Here is a 17,578-nt window from a genome sequence, read left to right on the forward strand (position 1 = left end):
ATTTCCGACAAAGAACCGTTCAATCCAGTAATAAAGATTCGCAAATCGTTATCACTATTCTTTTTCTTCATTTCAGTTACGACATTGGTCATGATTGTTATGTTCACCAGTAAGGTGAGTTTTTTGTTGTCTAAATTGTAAATCATTTTACCTTGTCTCAGAACACTCAATTCTTGTTCAATTATATAATATAAATTGGGCGCTTATCTCTGTAAGCGAAATCTAATCTAGCTAATATATCATAACTTTATCCCTTTACTTTGTCCCTTAAAATTGTAAGTGCACCTATATATCTTCTGTTAAGAGTTATCATTGATAACTCTGATTTTATATTTCCCAACTTTACTTGTGTTAGTTGTGAACTTTAATTTTATCTCAGCAACCCTAGTTTGATTAGCAATCAATTGAGTAGCTATATCTGCGGGTAAATTATTATTTTGAGCCATTTTTAGGTTTTTAAAATTACTTGTTAATTTGTCCAGTTTTTTGTATTACCTTTAAGCAATTAAAAATATCTGTAGCTCACGTAGCTGGTGTCAAGGGTTGGACTTCCTTCTTTCGTCTGTGGTTGGTCTCTCCTCTATGGTGTGGTTCTTCTTTGTTCCTTGCAACTTCTTGTTGGATTGATATAATGAGTTCTATTTTATTTATTTTCAGTTTATTGATAACCGCTTGTTAAACGATTTTAGTTTGCTGAAACTTTTTATACCCGCTACCCATAGGGTAGAAGGGTATTATAACTTTGTGCCGACAGGAAATGTATGTAACAGGTAGAAGAAGGCATCTCCGACCCTATAAAGTATATATATTCTTGATCAGCGTCAACAGCCGAGACTATATAGCCATGTCCGTCTGTCCGTCCGTCCGTATTTAACATTGGATCTCAGAGACTATAAGAGATAGAGCTATAATTTTTTCGACAGCATTTGTTATGTTTGCACGCAGATCAAGTTTGTTTCAAATTTTTGCCACGCCCACTTCCGCCCCCGCAAATCAAATTGTTGTTTGCACTATGTTTGCAAAATAATTGTAAGCAAAATTTGCTCTTTGATGATTTGCTTCAAGCTCTTGGGCTTTCACCAAGGCATTGAGCAAATTTTCTAGTTTGAGAGAAAACAATAACATATTTCCGACAAAGAACCGTTTAATCCAGTAATAAAGATTCGCAAGGCGTTATCTCTATTCTTTTTCTTCATTTCAGTTATGACATTGGTCATGATTGTTTTGATCGCCAGTAAGGTGAGTTTTTTGTTGACTTAATTGTAGTATTCGAGCACGGTCATTTTACCTTGTCTCAGAACACTCAATTCTTATTCAATTATATAATATAAATTTGGGGCTTATCTCTGTAAGCGAAATCTAATCTAGCTAATATAGCATTACTTTATCCCTTTACTTTGTCCCTTAAAATTGTAAGTGCACCTATATATCTTCTGTTAAGAGTTATCATTGATAACTCTGGTTTTATATTTCCCAACTGTACTTGTGTTAGTTGTGAACTGCAATTTTAACTCAGCAATCTGCTCCTGTAGTGACCTAGTTTGATTAGCAATTTTTAAACTTACGATGTTGTTTTATTCTTTTAAAAAACGCTACGCTTATACAAGCAAAGTCGGCTGTAAATGTTCTTGTTGTGGCGCTTCTTAAACCTCGTAGCCGTAGGATTGAATGATTTTGTTGAAAGGTTCGGCAGCCTTGGCAATATTCTCGCGCGCCTTCACTGTCAACTTCTTCATTTCTCTGTTGTGCTTGAGGGTGACGCGCAACTTTGCCTTACGCTTGCGCTCCAGGCTCTTAATCACATCCTGGTAGTGCCAGCCCACCTCGCTCGACAGACGACCAACCTGGCAGTATTTGCGGTCGGAACGCAGAGTAAGCACGCGCAATGCGATGGGGACAACAACGCGACGACGCTTGTCGTAGGGGGATGGGATGCCATCGAAGACACGCAGACGAGCAAGTGCAGCCTGGCCACGCTTGGTCTTGTGTGGGATCATGCCTCGTACAGCCTTGTAGAAGATACGGGAGGGAGCCCGGAAGTGGAAGGGACCACGAGCGGGATTAACGTTGCAACGTTTGCGCAAGTAGGACAAAAACTTAATTTTGTTTCTGTAGAAGTGACCAGAGAGGTTCAGCTCCTCGCAACGCACCACAACCACCTTGCCGCCTTGCAACAAGTACTTGGCGACAACGGAGGCCAGACGGCCAAGCAAATGGCCGCGACCATCAATAACAACGGTCCTGTTCGTTAAACCAGTCATGTTTAAGAACCGCACGGAAAGAAAAAAAAATTAATTGTGTATATCTGCGGCAAAATTATTTTGAGCCATTTTTAGGTTTTTAAAATCACTTATTGATTCGTTCAGTTTTTTATTACCTTTGAACAATTGAAAATATCTGTAGCTCACGTAGCTGGTGTCAAGGGTTGGACTTCCTTCTTTCGTCTGTGGTTGGTCTCTCCTCTATGGTTTGGTTTTTCTTTGTTCTTGTTCCTTGTTGGATGATCATTGATATAGTGAGTTCTATTTTATTTATTTATTTTTATTTAGTTTATTTATAACTGCTTGTAGAACGATTTTAGTTTGTTGAAACTTTTTATTTTGTGAATACGGTTCGCGAAACTTTAAGTTCGAGTAACTTTTCATATCGATTCATTACTTTTGATACCTTGATACCTTGATACTATATACTTAATACTTAGTACTTGCTTTTTGCGAATTGGAACTGCTCAGTGTTAGTTGCATGGTTAATAGCGTGAGACGCGGTTGCTAAACGCGCACGAGTTTTCATTTTCCCCACAAACACGTCAAGTGCTATTATCAAGTGCATTACTCAAAGATATACGACCACAGAGCCCGAAAAGAAACAAAGAAATTCATTTAGACTTTTGGTTCTTGTCTTCAATTCATTAAAAAATGTTTAAATTTTTTTTTAAAAAGCGTGAACCGAACGCTGATAAAACGCAAGCTAATGACAATAATGTTAGTCTTCTGGCCAATAATGTGGAGCGAGGCGTCCTTGAAAGTGGTGCAACATCTCCCGATTTAAATCAAAATACTGCTGATATTCTGGTCGATAATGGGAAGCAAAAAAATCGTAAAAAATCTAACGATTTTAATGCATACCAGAGAAAGAAGACACTGGCACAGGGTATGATGGACTTGGCGCTGCTCTCGGCGAATGCGAATCAACTGCGTCATGTGCTGGAGGCCGAAACCAAGTCTGCATATTTTTTTATCAGTTTATCTTTAATTTCGTTGAGCATCATATTCCAGGTGTGTTACTTACTCGCAATATTGTCAAATTGGTAGTCCCATAATTTACGAGGGTGCGCCTCTCATTTAATATTTTGTATATAGATTGCCGTCGGCGTCGGACTTATATGGAATTGCAGATACGATATCAAGGAAGGGGAGGATATCAGTGATGCGAACAAAATTAATAATTGCACAGTCATTGGCATTTTCATTGTAACCGTTGTTAATGTGATAATCCCATCTTTTTTTGTTTCGGATACCCCAGGACCCCAGAATGGAACAACAACAACAACGCTGCCATCTTAATCAACATAAATCTGCGTCCGAGACAATAAAGTCATGACTTTACTCAAAATATACTCATCCTCTTATGCAATAATTCTATTTTGATATTGAAATTAAAATCCGAAACACTTTGTAGCGAACTTATCTTTGAATATTCAATTGGGTGGAAAAAGCTGTTGGAGCTATTTATCGATAACAAAAAATCATTCACTACCAGTGTTCAGTGTTGGTAAACACAGCTTGTTTGACGACCCTGCCCTGCCAATTTGATAAATTCATATGTTCAAACATTTTATTCAAATGCAAATCCGTTTAATTTGACCAGATTTCGTATATTCTAGTCTATATACAGTTGGGTGCATTTAGCACGTTACGAGAGGTAACCTCACCTCTGTCTCAGCTTATAATTTATAATAGAATCAAGTACTGACTCACCCCTTTCATTAACGTCGGGACTTCCCCAAACGCTATGGTGGGCGTTGGCATCTGTACCAAAAATAAGTTGCTTGTCTCCGCAGCTCTTCCGGTGGGCCGAGTCCGTCGTGGGCCACGTAGCAGGATGCTAGAAGCATACATCCTTCACAGCTCTCCAGCACCACCACGGTTAGATCGTCAGTGCTAAAATTAGGCAGTAGATGAGCTTGTAACCCCTCCTTACAAGGATGACAGTTCTCAATCTACTTACCATTGTCGGGACGTATAGATTGCGAACGTGTTGCACGACGCTATCCACGGTTAATGAACTAAAGCCGCGTAGGCGGACCCTGCCTCTAGAGCGAGAAGGAGCTTTGCGGATTCCGTTATCGACTTAGAGGGTTGCAAAACTTGCCCCTCCTTCTCTTCCGTCAAGTTGAGGTGCAGGGTGATGCTCTCTGAACCTTTACTTCCCCTGATCTCAACGTGTGTGTGTATTTTTTTTCGGATGGCGTTTGTGGCGAAGTTACACGCTCCCTAAGCCCCATGTCATTTTTCCGTGGCGCTTGTACAGCAGATCCTCGGCCTCCTTATTGATCTGTATGATCACGTACTGCTCACCACTGGGTAAAGGTTCATCAACCTTCAGCACGGACCAAACACTCGTCGGAATGGCCGAGTTCTGCTTAAGTAGCTGAAGCGCCCGCTCGCCCTGCACAGCTATAGAGAGCAGGAACTTTGACTTCGGCATGGACGGAATGTTATTCCTGTCCACCACGTCCAGCATGACCCCTACTATAATCAGTCCAGTTTGGGATCGGTCGCTTTCAGCCAAAGCAACGTTGGGTTGTCCTTCAATGTCGGGATCTTGTCTCCATTCATCCAACCCGTGCCTTCAAAGGTAGGCATTAGGCTGTCTGGCATTGGCATTCTCCATTCGACCCCGCTCTGTAGACATTTTCCCGATAGGTTCCTCCCTATCGATGAGAGCAACGACGAGATGCCACCTAGCAGTTCCAGCAACCGTTGCTCTCTGTCCATGTCTGCTGCTTTTCGTATTGTTGTTGTTGGTAGAGCCAGGTGCTCGCAGCCTCTTGCTCACTGCATCAGAGGTGTGACCGCTGGCGAAGGGAATGACAGAATATTTTTATTTACTTTTTTTTACATATAGTGGATATTTACAAGGAAATTTTTACTACCACTCCATGGGTTGCCTAAAGGGAAGATTAAAGGGGTGGTGCCTTTCCAGACGTCAACGTCGATGTTGGCTATTGTCAAGCAGGTTAACGGCCAGCGGGTTGAAGTGTCGATCCAGTTGAAGTGTCGATCCAGTATTTGAAAGCATACCTTTAAACCTCTTCGGTTACACTTGGAATCTCAAGGTCCTAAGGGATCACCTGGTTTCTCATATAGAAAGGTGTACCACTTTGGACACCAGAACTTTGTTTCTAAGGCTCAGTTGGGATCTGTAGCCCAGCAGCCACCTCATTTGCCAAAGTTTCAGACTCAGCTGTTTTCTTTTTGTTTTGATGTGCTCTGCCCAGGTTAGTCTTCTGTCAAGTGGCAGGCAGTGTAGTGCCATTGAGTAGGACCTCCGAGCAGCTTTTAGGGCGGGTTGCGAATGTTATGTGCGCTGACTTGCTTTCGTTGACGACGATATTCTATCTTAGCAGCCACGGTTCCAGATGTGTTTTGTAGTTGTAGGATTGCTGATGCTTCTACATGAACCGTTGAAGAGGATAAAAATGTTGTGTCATCTGCGTATGTGGCAATAACGAGATCTTCTCTCTCAAGCACTGGAATGTCTGCAGTTGTAAGGGTATACAAGATAAGGCCTAACACCCTTCTCTGGGACACATCGGCTTTTACTTCGAATATTTCAGACTCAGCCCATTCGCATAGAATAGGCGCCTATGTAAGTAGGATTTTAGCAGCAGGAAGATTGGGGCTGGTAGCATGGACTTGAGCTTGTAAAGCAAGCTTAACTGTCAGACACGAACATTACTTTCTGTCTTGAAATGAACTCAATATCGTTTGAGATGTGAATATAATTCGTTTCAATTATATTTTTATATTCACTATTAGGTCTGAATTCACATAATTTGCTTGGTTTTTTGGAACACTCGATATTTCGGATTGTAAGAAATTTTTAATGCTCTCGTTACTTGTTTGTTTCCGGAACACACGTTATATTCTTGTAGGAAACTTTTAATGTTTGCGATAACTTTGTAGAGTTGATTTTCGGAACACACGATATTTTCAATCTTGTAGGAAATTTGTAATGTTGGCGAAACTTGAGTTCGAGTAACTATTTATGTTATATGACTCTGCGATAGCAGAGTTACCGGAAGCTATTTAATCTCGGATAGAGATTTAGGTTTGGAGGTCTGGGTCTCTGTAGCTCTTTTCCTCAGTGTCAGTTGTGTGGTTATTAGAGTGAGACGCGGTTGCTAAACGCACACAAGTTTTCATTTTTCCCACAAACACATCAAGTGATATCATCAAGTGTATAACTCAAAGACAGGGGCCAAAAAGCAACAAAGAAATTCATTTAGTTTTTGGTTTTTGCCTTTAATTCATTCAAATTCTTGGCATTGTCAATTTTTTGTAATAGTAAAATGAATGATCCAAAGCATATTACACTTCAAATGAATAAACTGGAGGCTGATAAATCGCTAGCAAAAAGTCAAGTAAGTTACATTTATGCACACAAATGAAATAACATCTATTTATACTTATTTGTGGGTTTACATACTCAACTTTAAATCAGATAACTTCAAAGTTCAACAAGTAAGAAAGCTATAGTCGAGTGTACTCGACTGTGAGATACCCGCTACCCATTTTGAGAAAAAGCGAAATATTGCGGTAATATTCTCAAAATATACCTAAACAATATACTTAAAAACATGTCAAATTGTATATTTTGTATATTGATATGGTAGAGATAGTAGAGATTCATATATTATAGAGCAAAATATACCAGATTGTCAGCCAAATCATATAAGACTCCTAGAAAGAAGGCGTTTTTGCCTGTACAAAAGTATTTCTATAATAACTTCGACAATTTTTATCTGATCGCGACCAAGTTTTCAGGAATCACAATTACTATAGTCATTATTGTATATTATTGTTATACATACCATACACTCGCATCTCTAAAATTACGCTTGTTATTCGATTTTTGTTGATTTGCGGGGGTGGAAGTGGCCGTGGCAAAAATTTGAAACAAACTTGATCGGCGTGCAAACTTAACAAATGCCGTCGAAAAAAATTATAGCTCTATCTCTTATAGTCTCTGAGATCTAGGTGTTCATATGGATAGACGGCCAGACACACAGACGGACAGACGGACATGGCTATATCGTCTCGGCTGTTGACGCTGATCAAGATATTATATGTATATACTTTATAGGGTCGGAGATGCCTCGTACTACCTGTTACATACATTTCCTGCCGGCACAAAGTTAAAATACCCTTCTACCGTATGAGTAGCGTGTATAAAAACTCTAAATCAAAATACAATAAAATGTGTTACTTATTATGCGAAAAGTTTTAAATAGAAAACTTAAATTACAATTAATAGTATTATATGGAGAGCATAAAGATGCTCGATCGTACTCTACCCACCTTATCGCTTAGCTTACTAGCTTACTAGAACGCAAATCAAATTTTATATACACTCTCGCACCAGGAAGTCTCGCAATAAATATGATTATGAAGAGTTAACTGATAATTGCCAATGTAAATGGCGGATAGATTCTGTTTGGGGAAAAATGTTGCTATGGGTCAAAAAGAAACATCCGTAATCTGAACACAATTATGAAACTCAATTTTACTAGGTATTTTTCTAGCTCACATTTATACGCATTTGTAGCATACACATAGAAAGAAGTATGGAAGTGAATTAATCAGCAAACGTGACGGAAGCTGCGGTGCTTTAGCATTTGAATACTGGTCAGCTTTATCGCCAAGTTTGTTTAATATTTAAATCTACTATACTACTTCAACAATAAATAAATAAAAACTCGATTCCTTTGCAGGATACTAACAACGAGGACAATGATGACATCAATGGAGGTGGACTTAGTGGACCGCAAGTAGGTTAGTAATGATTTCATTCATCTAAACTACTATCAAGTTTTTTATTCAATTTATGTACTTGAATTAAAATTCTTCTAACAAACTGCATCCGCTATAAACAACCTCTCAGCATGTGTTTTTCTAACTTGTGTAAGAAACTGCTAAAAAAAAAAGAAAACTAGTAACATATATGGGCATATAAGTCAAACGGTCCAACCACGGCCGTAAAAAAAAATCTTCATAATCATCGAACTTTTTTGTATAATTTCATAAAGAAATGTCTAAAATTTCATAATGCAATATATCCATAGCATATCTCAGTTGTTTTTATGAAAAAATTGGCCTGAAAACTGAAAAAAATGTAATTGTTTTGAGACAGATGCAAGAAAAAGAACAAAAAAGGCTGAAATATGATAGAGAAAAGAAGAAAAGAGAAGCTCAAAACAAGAAGAACAGAAAAAATATCATTGTAAACAAAGAAAGGCAGAAAGAGCAACCGATTCAAACAGAAAAATTTAGATTATTTAAGCATTGTTTAATAAGTATGTCAACCCAGAAAATGTGAATAACAGCAATGCTAAAAAAGGTAACTTGGATTGGAAAGAAAGAAAGGCGGAAATTTATTTCGGATATTTTCTTACGGGAAGACGTTCAGTCGCCAGTCAAGAACGACACTATAATTGTTGATAGAGAAACAGTTGCTAAGCGTTTTATGTTGCTAACCGTAGAAAGAGTAATTCGGAGAACGCGTTGTGAAATGCCCGCTACCCATTTTGAATAAAAGAAATGTATTTTGCGGTATTTTTCTCAAAAAATACAGAATATACTGCAAAAATACTAATAAAAAAACCAGATGGTATATTTGGTATATCGTTATAGTACCGCATTTAAAATATACCATAGTCGGTACAATATACCAGATTGTCAGCCAAAGCAACTAAGACCCCTAGTAAGTAGGCGTTTTGCCCATTCAAAAATATTTCTTTAATAACTTCGACAATTTCTATCTGATCGCAACCAGATTTTCAGGAGTCATAACAACTATAGTAATTATTGCATATACCAAAACTCTAGCTACCAACTCTACCAACTCTAGCTTTAAAATTACGCTTGTTCGATTTGTTCGATTTTTTTGATTTGCGGGGCCCGAAGTGGGCGTGGCAAAAATTTGAAACACACTTGATCTGCAAGCAAACATAACAAATGCTGTCGAAAACAAATTATAGCTCTATCTTTTATAGTCTCTGAGATACAGTGTTTCATACGGACAGACGGACAGACACACAGACGGACAGACGAAGATGGCTAGATCGTCTCGGCTGTTGACACTGATCAAGAATATATATACTTTATAGGGTCGGAGATACCTCCTTCTACCTGTTACATACATTTCCTGCCCGCACAAAGTTATAATACCCTTCTACCCTATGGGTAGCGGGTATAAAAATAAACAAAGCAGCATGGAAAAATCGTACGAGTGCGTTCGCGACCGGTACTTAAATAAATTAAAATTAAATATAAAGCAACATAAATCTATTTTATAAGTAAAGTTATCGCTTTACGTGAAATATATTTCGTCCCAATTTGCAGATTTTTGCATTTTACTAGATTAAGTCAAGTCGACTTCCATTTTGCTTATCATGCGTTCGCGACAGCAGGTTTTTTTTTCTTTGCTAATATTATGAAAATTAAAACCCGATAAGCTGCATAATTCAGACTAACCAAAGAGCTAAACAAATGCTATCGAAAAGCAAAAAAAAGTTTCAGGAAACGTTTGTTTTTATTTTTATTTTTAAATTACGTTCGTTTGCGACTCTTGGAAATACCGAAATTTTATTTAATTACCTCTGATTGACATTTGTAATTCAAGAAACTGATGACGCTGATGACAGTAATGTTGGTGTGGACGATGGTCTTCTAGCCGATAATGAAAAGCGAGGCGGCTGTCGGGTTGGATGTCCCATGCCGAATGGTTGTAGCGGCTGTGTGGAGAGGCCAACACCCGATTTAAATGTATACCAGAGTAGGAAGACACTGGCACAGGGTATGATGGACTTGGCGCTGTTCACGGCGAATGCGCATCAACTGCGTCATGTGTGGGAGACTAAATCCCATCAACCATATTTTTATTTCAGTATAGTGTTCATTTCGGTGAGCATCTTATTCCAGGTGCGTTAGTCATTCGCAATATTGACAAATTGGTAGTCCCGTAATTTACGAGGGTGCGACTCTCATTTAATATTTTGTTTATAGATTGCCGTCGGCATCGGACTTATATGGAATTACAGATACGATATTAAGAACGAGGAGGAAATCCGTCATGCGTACAGAAATAATAATTACACACTCCTTGGCATTTTCATGATAACCATTGTCAATGTGTTAATCTCAGTTTTTGCCGTTCAGGAACAAGCACCCGTTTTTCCTGAATCCACAACTGATTGCGTGCCGTAATTTAAATCTCTTTAAATCTGCGTCTGAGAAAATAATCGCGACTTTATTCAAAACTCACTTTCATCCTCTTATGTAATAATTCTATTTTGATATTAAAATTAAAGTCCGAAACACTTTGCAACGAACTTATCTGTGAATATTCAATTGGGCGGGAAAAAAGCTGCTAGAGCTATTTATCGATAAGAAAAAATTATTCACTAACAGTGTTTAGTGTTGGTGAACACAGCTTGTTTGACGACCCTGTCGTGACAATTTAATAAATTCATATGTTCAAACATTTTATTTAAATTCAAATCCGTTTAATTTGACCAGATATATTCTAGTCTATATATAGTTGGGTGCATTTAGCACGTTACGAGAGGTGGAACCTGTATAAGTAAATTCCTCACCTCTGTTGGCTAGTCTTAGCTTATAATTTATAATAAAATCAAGTACTGACTGACCCCTTTCATTAACGCCGGGACTTCCCCAAACGCTATGGTGGGCGTTGGCGTCCGTACCAAAAATAAGTTGCTTGTTGGAGAAGCAGACCATGTCCACCAATCTCCGCAGCTCTTCCGGTGGACCGAGTCCGTCGTGGGCCATGTAGCAGGATGCTAGAAGCATACATCCTTCACAGCTCTCCAGCACCATCACGGTTAGATCGTCAGTGCTAAAATTAGGCAGTAGATAACCTTGTAACCCCTTCCGTACAGGAATGGCAGTTCTCGATCCACTTACCAATGTCGGGACGTATAGATTGTAGTTAGGCAACTTCAGTCCTGCGACCGTGTTGCACACGGTTCCTGAACTAAAGCCGCGTAGGCGGACCCTTCCTCTAGAGCGAGAAGGAGCTTTGCCGAATCCATTTTCGACTTAAAGGGTTGCAAACTCGCAGGGGGCCGTCTGCATGGACAGCTACTTCGTCTCGTCTGTCAAGTTGAGGTTCAGGGTGGCGTCGGTCAAGCTCTCTGAACTTTTACTTCACCTGATCTCAACGTGTGTGTGTCTTTTTTTTCGGATGGCGTTTTTTGAGGCGAAGTTACACGCTCCCTAAGCCCCATGTTATCTTTCCGTTGCGCTTGTACAGCAGATCCTCGGCCTTCTTATTGATCTGAATGATCACGTGCTACCCATCACAGGGTAAAGGTTTATCAGCCTTCAGCACGGACCCATCACCCATCATCGGAATGTTCGGGTTCTGCTTCTTAAGCAGCTGAAGCGCCCGCTCGCCCTGCACAGCTATAGAGAGCAGGAACTTTGCCTTCGGCATATTATTCCTGTCCACCACGTGACCCCCTTCTATAATCAGTTCAGTTTGGGATCGGTCGCTTTCAGCCAAAGCAACGTTGGGTCGGGATCTTGTCTCCATTCATCCAACCCGTGCCTTCCAAGGTAGGCATTGAGCTGTCTGTCATTGGCTTTCTCCATTCGGCCCCGCTCTGCAGACATTTTCCCGTTAGGTTCCCTCCTGTCGATGAGAGCACCGGCGAGATGCCGCCTAGCAGTTTCAGCAACCGTTGCTCTCTCTCTCGTTGTCTGCTGCTGTCAGTATTGCTGTTCTTGGTGGAGCCAGGTGCTCGCAGCTTCTTGCTCACTGCATCAGAGGTGTGACCGCTGGCGTAGGGAATGACAGAAAATTTGAATTTATTTTTTTTTTTACTTATAGTGGATATTTACAAGGAAATGTTTACTACCACCCCTTGGGTGGCCTAAAAGGAAGATTACGTCAGAAAGGGCACCTTCTGACGTCGGCGATGTTGGCTATTGTCAAGCAGGTTAACGGCCAGCGGGTTGCAGTGTCGATTCAGTCTCTCCTGGTATTTCAAAGCGTACCTTTAAACCTCTTCGGTTACACTTGGAATCTCAAGGTTCTAATGGATCACCTGGTTTCTCATATAGAAAGGTGCTTTGGCTAGTCTTCGCAGAGTAATGTTTTGGAAGCGTTGCAGTATTTAGATGTTAGAAGTTGAGGCTGTGCCCCACAACTGAATCCCGAACGCCCATATGGGCGTACCACTTTGTATAACAGGATGGACTTGAGCTTGTAAAGCAAGCCTAAATGCCAGACACGATCGAACGCCTGTTTTATGTCTAGAAACGTTGCGGAACAGTACTTCGTTTCTTCAAATGAACTCAATATCGTTTGTGAGATTCTGTGCATTACTCTGAGATTCCATGTTGATTCCTAAAACCAAATTGGATTAAGTTGCCGTCTTCCAGCACCGGCGATAGCCTGTAAGCTGATAGGACGGTAAAACTGAAATTGTACATTTATTATTTTAGATTTTATATTTGTTTTCACAATTCGCAAATTTTATAGAAATTTTTGCATACATCACACCTATTTAATCTACCCCGATAATTGTTGGGATTTAATGATATGAAGTATTCATAGATGGCATCCATTATTTTGTCCTCAATCTCTTCCAGTTTTTCTACAGTAAACGAACGATAGTTGTCCAGTATATGAGTACCAATCCTATAAAGCACTGACTCTGTAGATATATAAAACTGAAGCTTCTCATGCAGACCATTTCTGTATCTCTTTAGAAATGTAGCTGTCAACTGGACAACAAAGTGCATTGTATCATCGTCCAATTTATCGGACAATAGCAACAGTGTATTGTAGCTTTCCTCACTAATAATACTCTCGCCAGACTTTTCGTCACATAGTTCGGGTAAAACTAAGACAGCTTCTGCTGCCAATTCGCATGTTGGAAGCAGACCTTCGCAACAGTCGTTTTCCCCGTTCGTTTTTCGTTGTCTCATGCGTATGGGTCCATTTAAAAAACGACTGCTTCGAAATGCAGCGTTATTGCCACTTGTCCGAGAACCTTGAAAAGTTTCCGGTTTTGGATTCGTCACTCGGGCGATGATATCGGGTCCGATATTATGCTGTACGTTGGCACGCAAATCCGCTGCATTAGTGACCACTTGGCCATTGAGTAGAACTCCCTTGCCTTTGGCTGCAAACGATGGAATAATGTCACGTTCTTTCAATTTGGTGTTGATCTTGTACAGATCATTGAACTGCTGACGCGACGGTATATCGTTCACATTGCGTATAATGTCCACGTTGGCCTGACGCACGCCCTTTATGCGAGTCGTCTCCTTCACCATCTTGTCGAACATCCGTCTGCAATTTAGGTTTTGTTTAGATCACAGTTTTAAATTTGTATTGTTGTTAATATTAAAAGTATTTGTCGTGTCAACTCACCTCTGTCGATTGCTTAGCGTCTTTCGATACGATCCTATACGTTCGTTGGACGTGTCATCGATGATGCTCGATGCCAGCTGGAAATTGTAGAGACTGTGTGTGAATAGGAAAAGAGAAGCAGACAACTGTAACACATCCAAGGCGGATATGTCGTCGCCATCGTCGTGTTTCTATAATCGAATAATTAAATAGTCAATAATATCCTTGAGGTAAATATTAGTAGCATAATTACCAGTAATAAATCGATGATGCCATTCGATATGCCCGTAGCAGACATCGCAATGGATGAAATGTTCATGCCGTTGACAGTCCACTGAGCAACCTATTGTGGAGTGATTTAATTAGTGATCGCTTCAACTAAGGCACATTATACACAACACGTACTGTTCCCACTCGTCTACCTGCATTTGTGGCCGCAGTCGCCGCTGTTGTGGCACCTGATGCCCCAAGACCAACAACACCGCCCACCACGCCCAGCCATTGACCGCGTGCCGTGCGATCTGTCAGATTGATCGACTGTTCGTGCTGGCTGCGATCGACAAGCTGAGCACCAGCTCGTATCGTCGAATAGCCAGCACAAGCAAGACCAACAATTGAAGCTGTAAGGACAATTGGGGCAGCGACTGTGCACATCAGCCCAATGACGGGCACAGCTGTTGCTCCTAAGCCACCCACTGCCGAAGCCGTGTCTAGGGCGCCAAGTACTTGGCGAGCTGCTCCCGCTGCTGGCGTTTGCCTGGATTGCAATATGACACTGCCATTCGATGTGAGATTGTAGACACCTCGTCGAGGTGCCACCATAATCCCTTCGGGCAACTCATTGTTATCCAAGTAGGACTCCCAATTTTGATAGACGCGACCATTCTCATCCACATAAATCATGCAGCAATCGACGCTGTTGTTGCAGCGTCCATTGATATCGGCTGTAAAGCGTTCAATTTAGTCAATTGTAGATAAGATAATAAACCAGAAGGAAATCGAAAGTCGACTGTGCTCGACTGTAAGATACCCGCCACCCATTTTCAATGAGTGTAGAACAGTGCAGTATTATTCTTAAAATATTTCAATTAAATATACTGACCAAAATACCAAATATATCTTTGGTATATGAATATACTATACAGGGATAAGAAAATACTACAAATGTACGGAGCTATCAATATACTAAAATTATACCAAAAGATGTATTTGGTGTATCAATATACTATACAGGACTAAAAACATTTAAAAATATACCAAAAGCTGTATTTGGTATATCAATATTGTATACATAACTAACAAAATACTAAAAATATACCAACAGCTGTATTTGGTATATCAATACACTATACAGGACTAACAAACTTTTAAAAACATACCAAAAGTTGTACCGTACAAGACTACCAAAAATACTAAATATACCAAGATGTGTATTTGGTATGTCAATATAATATACAGGGCTAACAAAATACTAAAATATACAAAAATCTGTATTTGGTTTGTCAATATACCGGACTAACAAAATGCTAAAAAAAAATATACCAAAAGCTGTATTTGGTATATCAATATAATATACAGGAATAACAAAATACTAAAATATACCAAGACCTGTATTTTGAATATCAATGTACTATACAGGACTACCAAAATACTAAAATACCCCGAAAACTATTTTTGGTATATCAATATACCCTACAGGACACATGAATAATAAAGGCTGTAGTTGTGAATGTACGTACATATGTTTGTACTAAAAATCGTGAATTAGTTACCCTTGTTATTCGATTTGCGAGGGCGGAAATAGGCGTGGAGAAAATACTACTCTATCTCTTATAGACTCTAAGATCCAGTATTTCATACGAATAGACGAACGGATAGACAGACATGGCTATATTGACTCGGCTGTTAGAGCTGATCAAGAATATATATACTTTACGAGGTTGGAGAAGATGACTCCTTCTAATACCCTTTCAATCCAATGGGTGCGGGTATAAAAATCGAACATGCTTACAAACGCAGCGACGTGTACGAAAAACAGGATGACAAGACCATTTTGTGGAATTCATAGCTCGATTGTGATTCGTCTCATCGGTGGCAACCAGCACATAAAAGATCGATGTTAACGACTGGCGATTTGTGTATTTTCCTGTGAATTCACGATACAATAAAATACATGAACTGTTATGGGGAAATCTTTACTTACGTTGTTCCCAAACTGCATCGAATAAAGTTTGACGTATTCTGGCAAAAACTGCACATTGTTTGTCATTTTTTTCAGGATCAGGAATAAGGGTGCGGATCTTTTTTTTCAATATTTCGGATTGCCTATTTGACAAACTACAAATATAAATAAAATTAATTAAAATTGTTTAACAATAAAATATATTTCTATTAATGCAGGTGATTTTTCTTTCTTGAATATCCCCAATATGATCACAAATATCATGTGCACAATACTCACAGATCCCAGATGGTCTCATTACCAAATCCAAGCGATTCGGCAAATGATTGTTGTACTTCACGAATACTTTTACTACTCATATTAATTGGACTGCACTTCACAGCGGCAAGAAAGAAACTATTTTTTGCTAAACTTTTCAATTATTATCAAATATACATATGTATGTCCAAAGAACCCTATCAGGCAAACTGATTATACAAAAAATAAACAAACCAAGTAAGAAAGCTACAGTAGAGTGTGATCGACTGCGAAATACCCGCTACTCACTTTCAATAAAACCATAATTTTTAAAAATATACCGCAAAAATACTAAAATTTATAGTTGGTATATTGATATCGTACTACATTCAAATTATACCATAGAACACAAAATATACCAAAGACACGATTACAAATGCATTTTTTAAATAACTTATAAATTGTTTATCTGATCGCAACCAAATTTTCAGAAGTCATAAATACTCTAGTTATTATTGTATGTAATTACGCTTGGCATTAGATTTTTTTTTCGACTTGAAATTTATACTACCTTTCTACCCTATCTAACAGGTATACAAATTTAACAATGGGAACTATGAATAAAACGTGTATTGCTATCAATTACGTGGGACTTTATCTTGTAGCGGCGACTGAAAAGTCAAAATAAAACAAATAAAGAAATACTATTGCAATATCAGCTGTTTCAGGGATGTTTAGAAATTGCGAGATCAACTGCAGCAGGGCTGCTTAGGAATTGCAAGATCAGCTGCATCAGAGATGTTTAGGAAAGCTGGAATATCATCCGTTTTGCATTTCCGGTAACCTAGATGGAATGCACGTTAACAGTGGTGTCATTTCCGCATTTTTCCCGTCAGATTTGGATTTTTTTGAAGTGTGATTGCGGGAAAAATATGAAAACAGCGGGCAGCGGGAATTCTGGCTTTTTAACCAAATTTAAGCAGCTTTTTCTTTAGTTTACTTTTACTCAAATTTTAGTGATGTTTAAATTGAATTTAACAACTGAAATGTATTTCTATTGACAAAATATCGATATTTACTTGTATCGAATAACTTCCTTCAAAAGTTTGCACCTAAATTGGAGCGACTTGCATAACTATCATTGCGAAATTCGCTTGCGCTAAAACAAATTGACGATGCCAAAGGAAGTCTACAAGCTACGAATGGTTTTAAAATTTTTTTTTGTTTTGTTTTCTTATCTGATAATTACAAAAACCAACAAATTCGTACGCAAACCAAAAAATGAACGAATTTACATATATATTTTATCAAAAAACAGAACAAGTTCCTAAAATCAATTTTAGCTCTAAATATAGTGCTCATCCAAAGCTTTAAGAATAACCTTCACTTATTTTTAAAATTGTTTCAGTTTATGAAAATTAGGAATTATATTTTATATTACGTATTGAACTGAGGGTTTATAAATGAAAAACTTACGCCACATTGCTTTAT

The 17,578-nt window shown here is 38.9% G+C and overlaps 5 protein-coding genes and 1 long non-coding RNA gene across 8 annotated transcripts in view; 3 read left to right on the top strand and 3 right to left on the bottom strand.

The window, feature by feature from the left end:
- Nucleotides 1-17,578, top strand: part of LOC117566368 (ninjurin-A) — a 43,936-nt gene that overhangs the window by 21,074 nt on the left and 5,284 nt on the right. The window lies entirely within an intron of this gene.
- On the bottom strand, nt 1,553-2,295 carry LOC117566370 (60S ribosomal protein L13a). Its single transcript, XM_034245868.2, has one exon. It carries the CDS (start codon nt 2,259-2,261, stop codon nt 1,644-1,646), a length of 618 nt encoding a protein of 205 aa, XP_034101759.1. The 5' UTR covers nt 2,262-2,295; the 3' UTR covers nt 1,553-1,643.
- Nucleotides 2,747-3,682, top strand: LOC127565733 (ninjurin-A-like). The gene is made up of 2 exons (XM_052005807.1): nt 2,747-3,275; nt 3,360-3,682. Exons 1-2 carry the CDS (start codon nt 2,916-2,918, stop codon nt 3,561-3,563), a joined length of 564 nt encoding a protein of 187 aa, XP_051861767.1. The 5' UTR covers nt 2,747-2,915; the 3' UTR covers nt 3,564-3,682.
- LOC117566375 (uncharacterized) lies at nt 4,075-12,198 on the bottom strand. 2 transcript variants are annotated; one of them, XR_007955082.1, is made up of 3 exons: nt 12,150-12,198; nt 11,211-12,086; nt 4,075-4,160 (listed from the first exon to the last, which is right to left on the bottom strand). It is a non-coding gene; the product is annotated as an uncharacterized LOC117566375 (long non-coding RNA). The 2 variants fall into 2 exon arrangements; XR_004572000.2 differs by lacking the exon at nt 4,075-4,160 and adding an exon at nt 10,651-11,142.
- Nucleotides 9,998-10,511, top strand: LOC117572095 (ninjurin-A-like). The gene is made up of 2 exons (XM_034254700.2): nt 9,998-10,205; nt 10,290-10,511. The coding sequence occupies exons 1-2, from the start codon at nt 9,999-10,001 to the stop codon at nt 10,488-10,490; spliced, it is 408 nt and encodes a 135-aa protein (XP_034110591.2). The 5' UTR covers nt 9,998; the 3' UTR covers nt 10,491-10,511.
- Nucleotides 12,214-16,235, bottom strand: LOC117566364 (uncharacterized). The gene is made up of 8 exons (XM_052005781.1): nt 16,130-16,235; nt 15,872-16,005; nt 15,680-15,814; nt 14,074-14,612; nt 13,922-14,011; nt 13,690-13,859; nt 12,814-13,608; nt 12,214-12,729 (listed from the first exon to the last, which is right to left on the bottom strand). The coding sequence occupies exons 1-8, from the start codon at nt 16,207-16,209 to the stop codon at nt 12,633-12,635; spliced, it is 2,040 nt and encodes a 679-aa protein (XP_051861741.1). The 5' UTR covers nt 16,210-16,235; the 3' UTR covers nt 12,214-12,632.

The sequence above is a fragment of the Drosophila albomicans genome, chromosome 3, assembly GCF_009650485.2.
Source record: "Drosophila albomicans strain 15112-1751.03 chromosome 3, ASM965048v2, whole genome shotgun sequence".
Taxonomy (NCBI): Eukaryota; Metazoa; Arthropoda; class Insecta; order Diptera; family Drosophilidae; genus Drosophila; species Drosophila albomicans.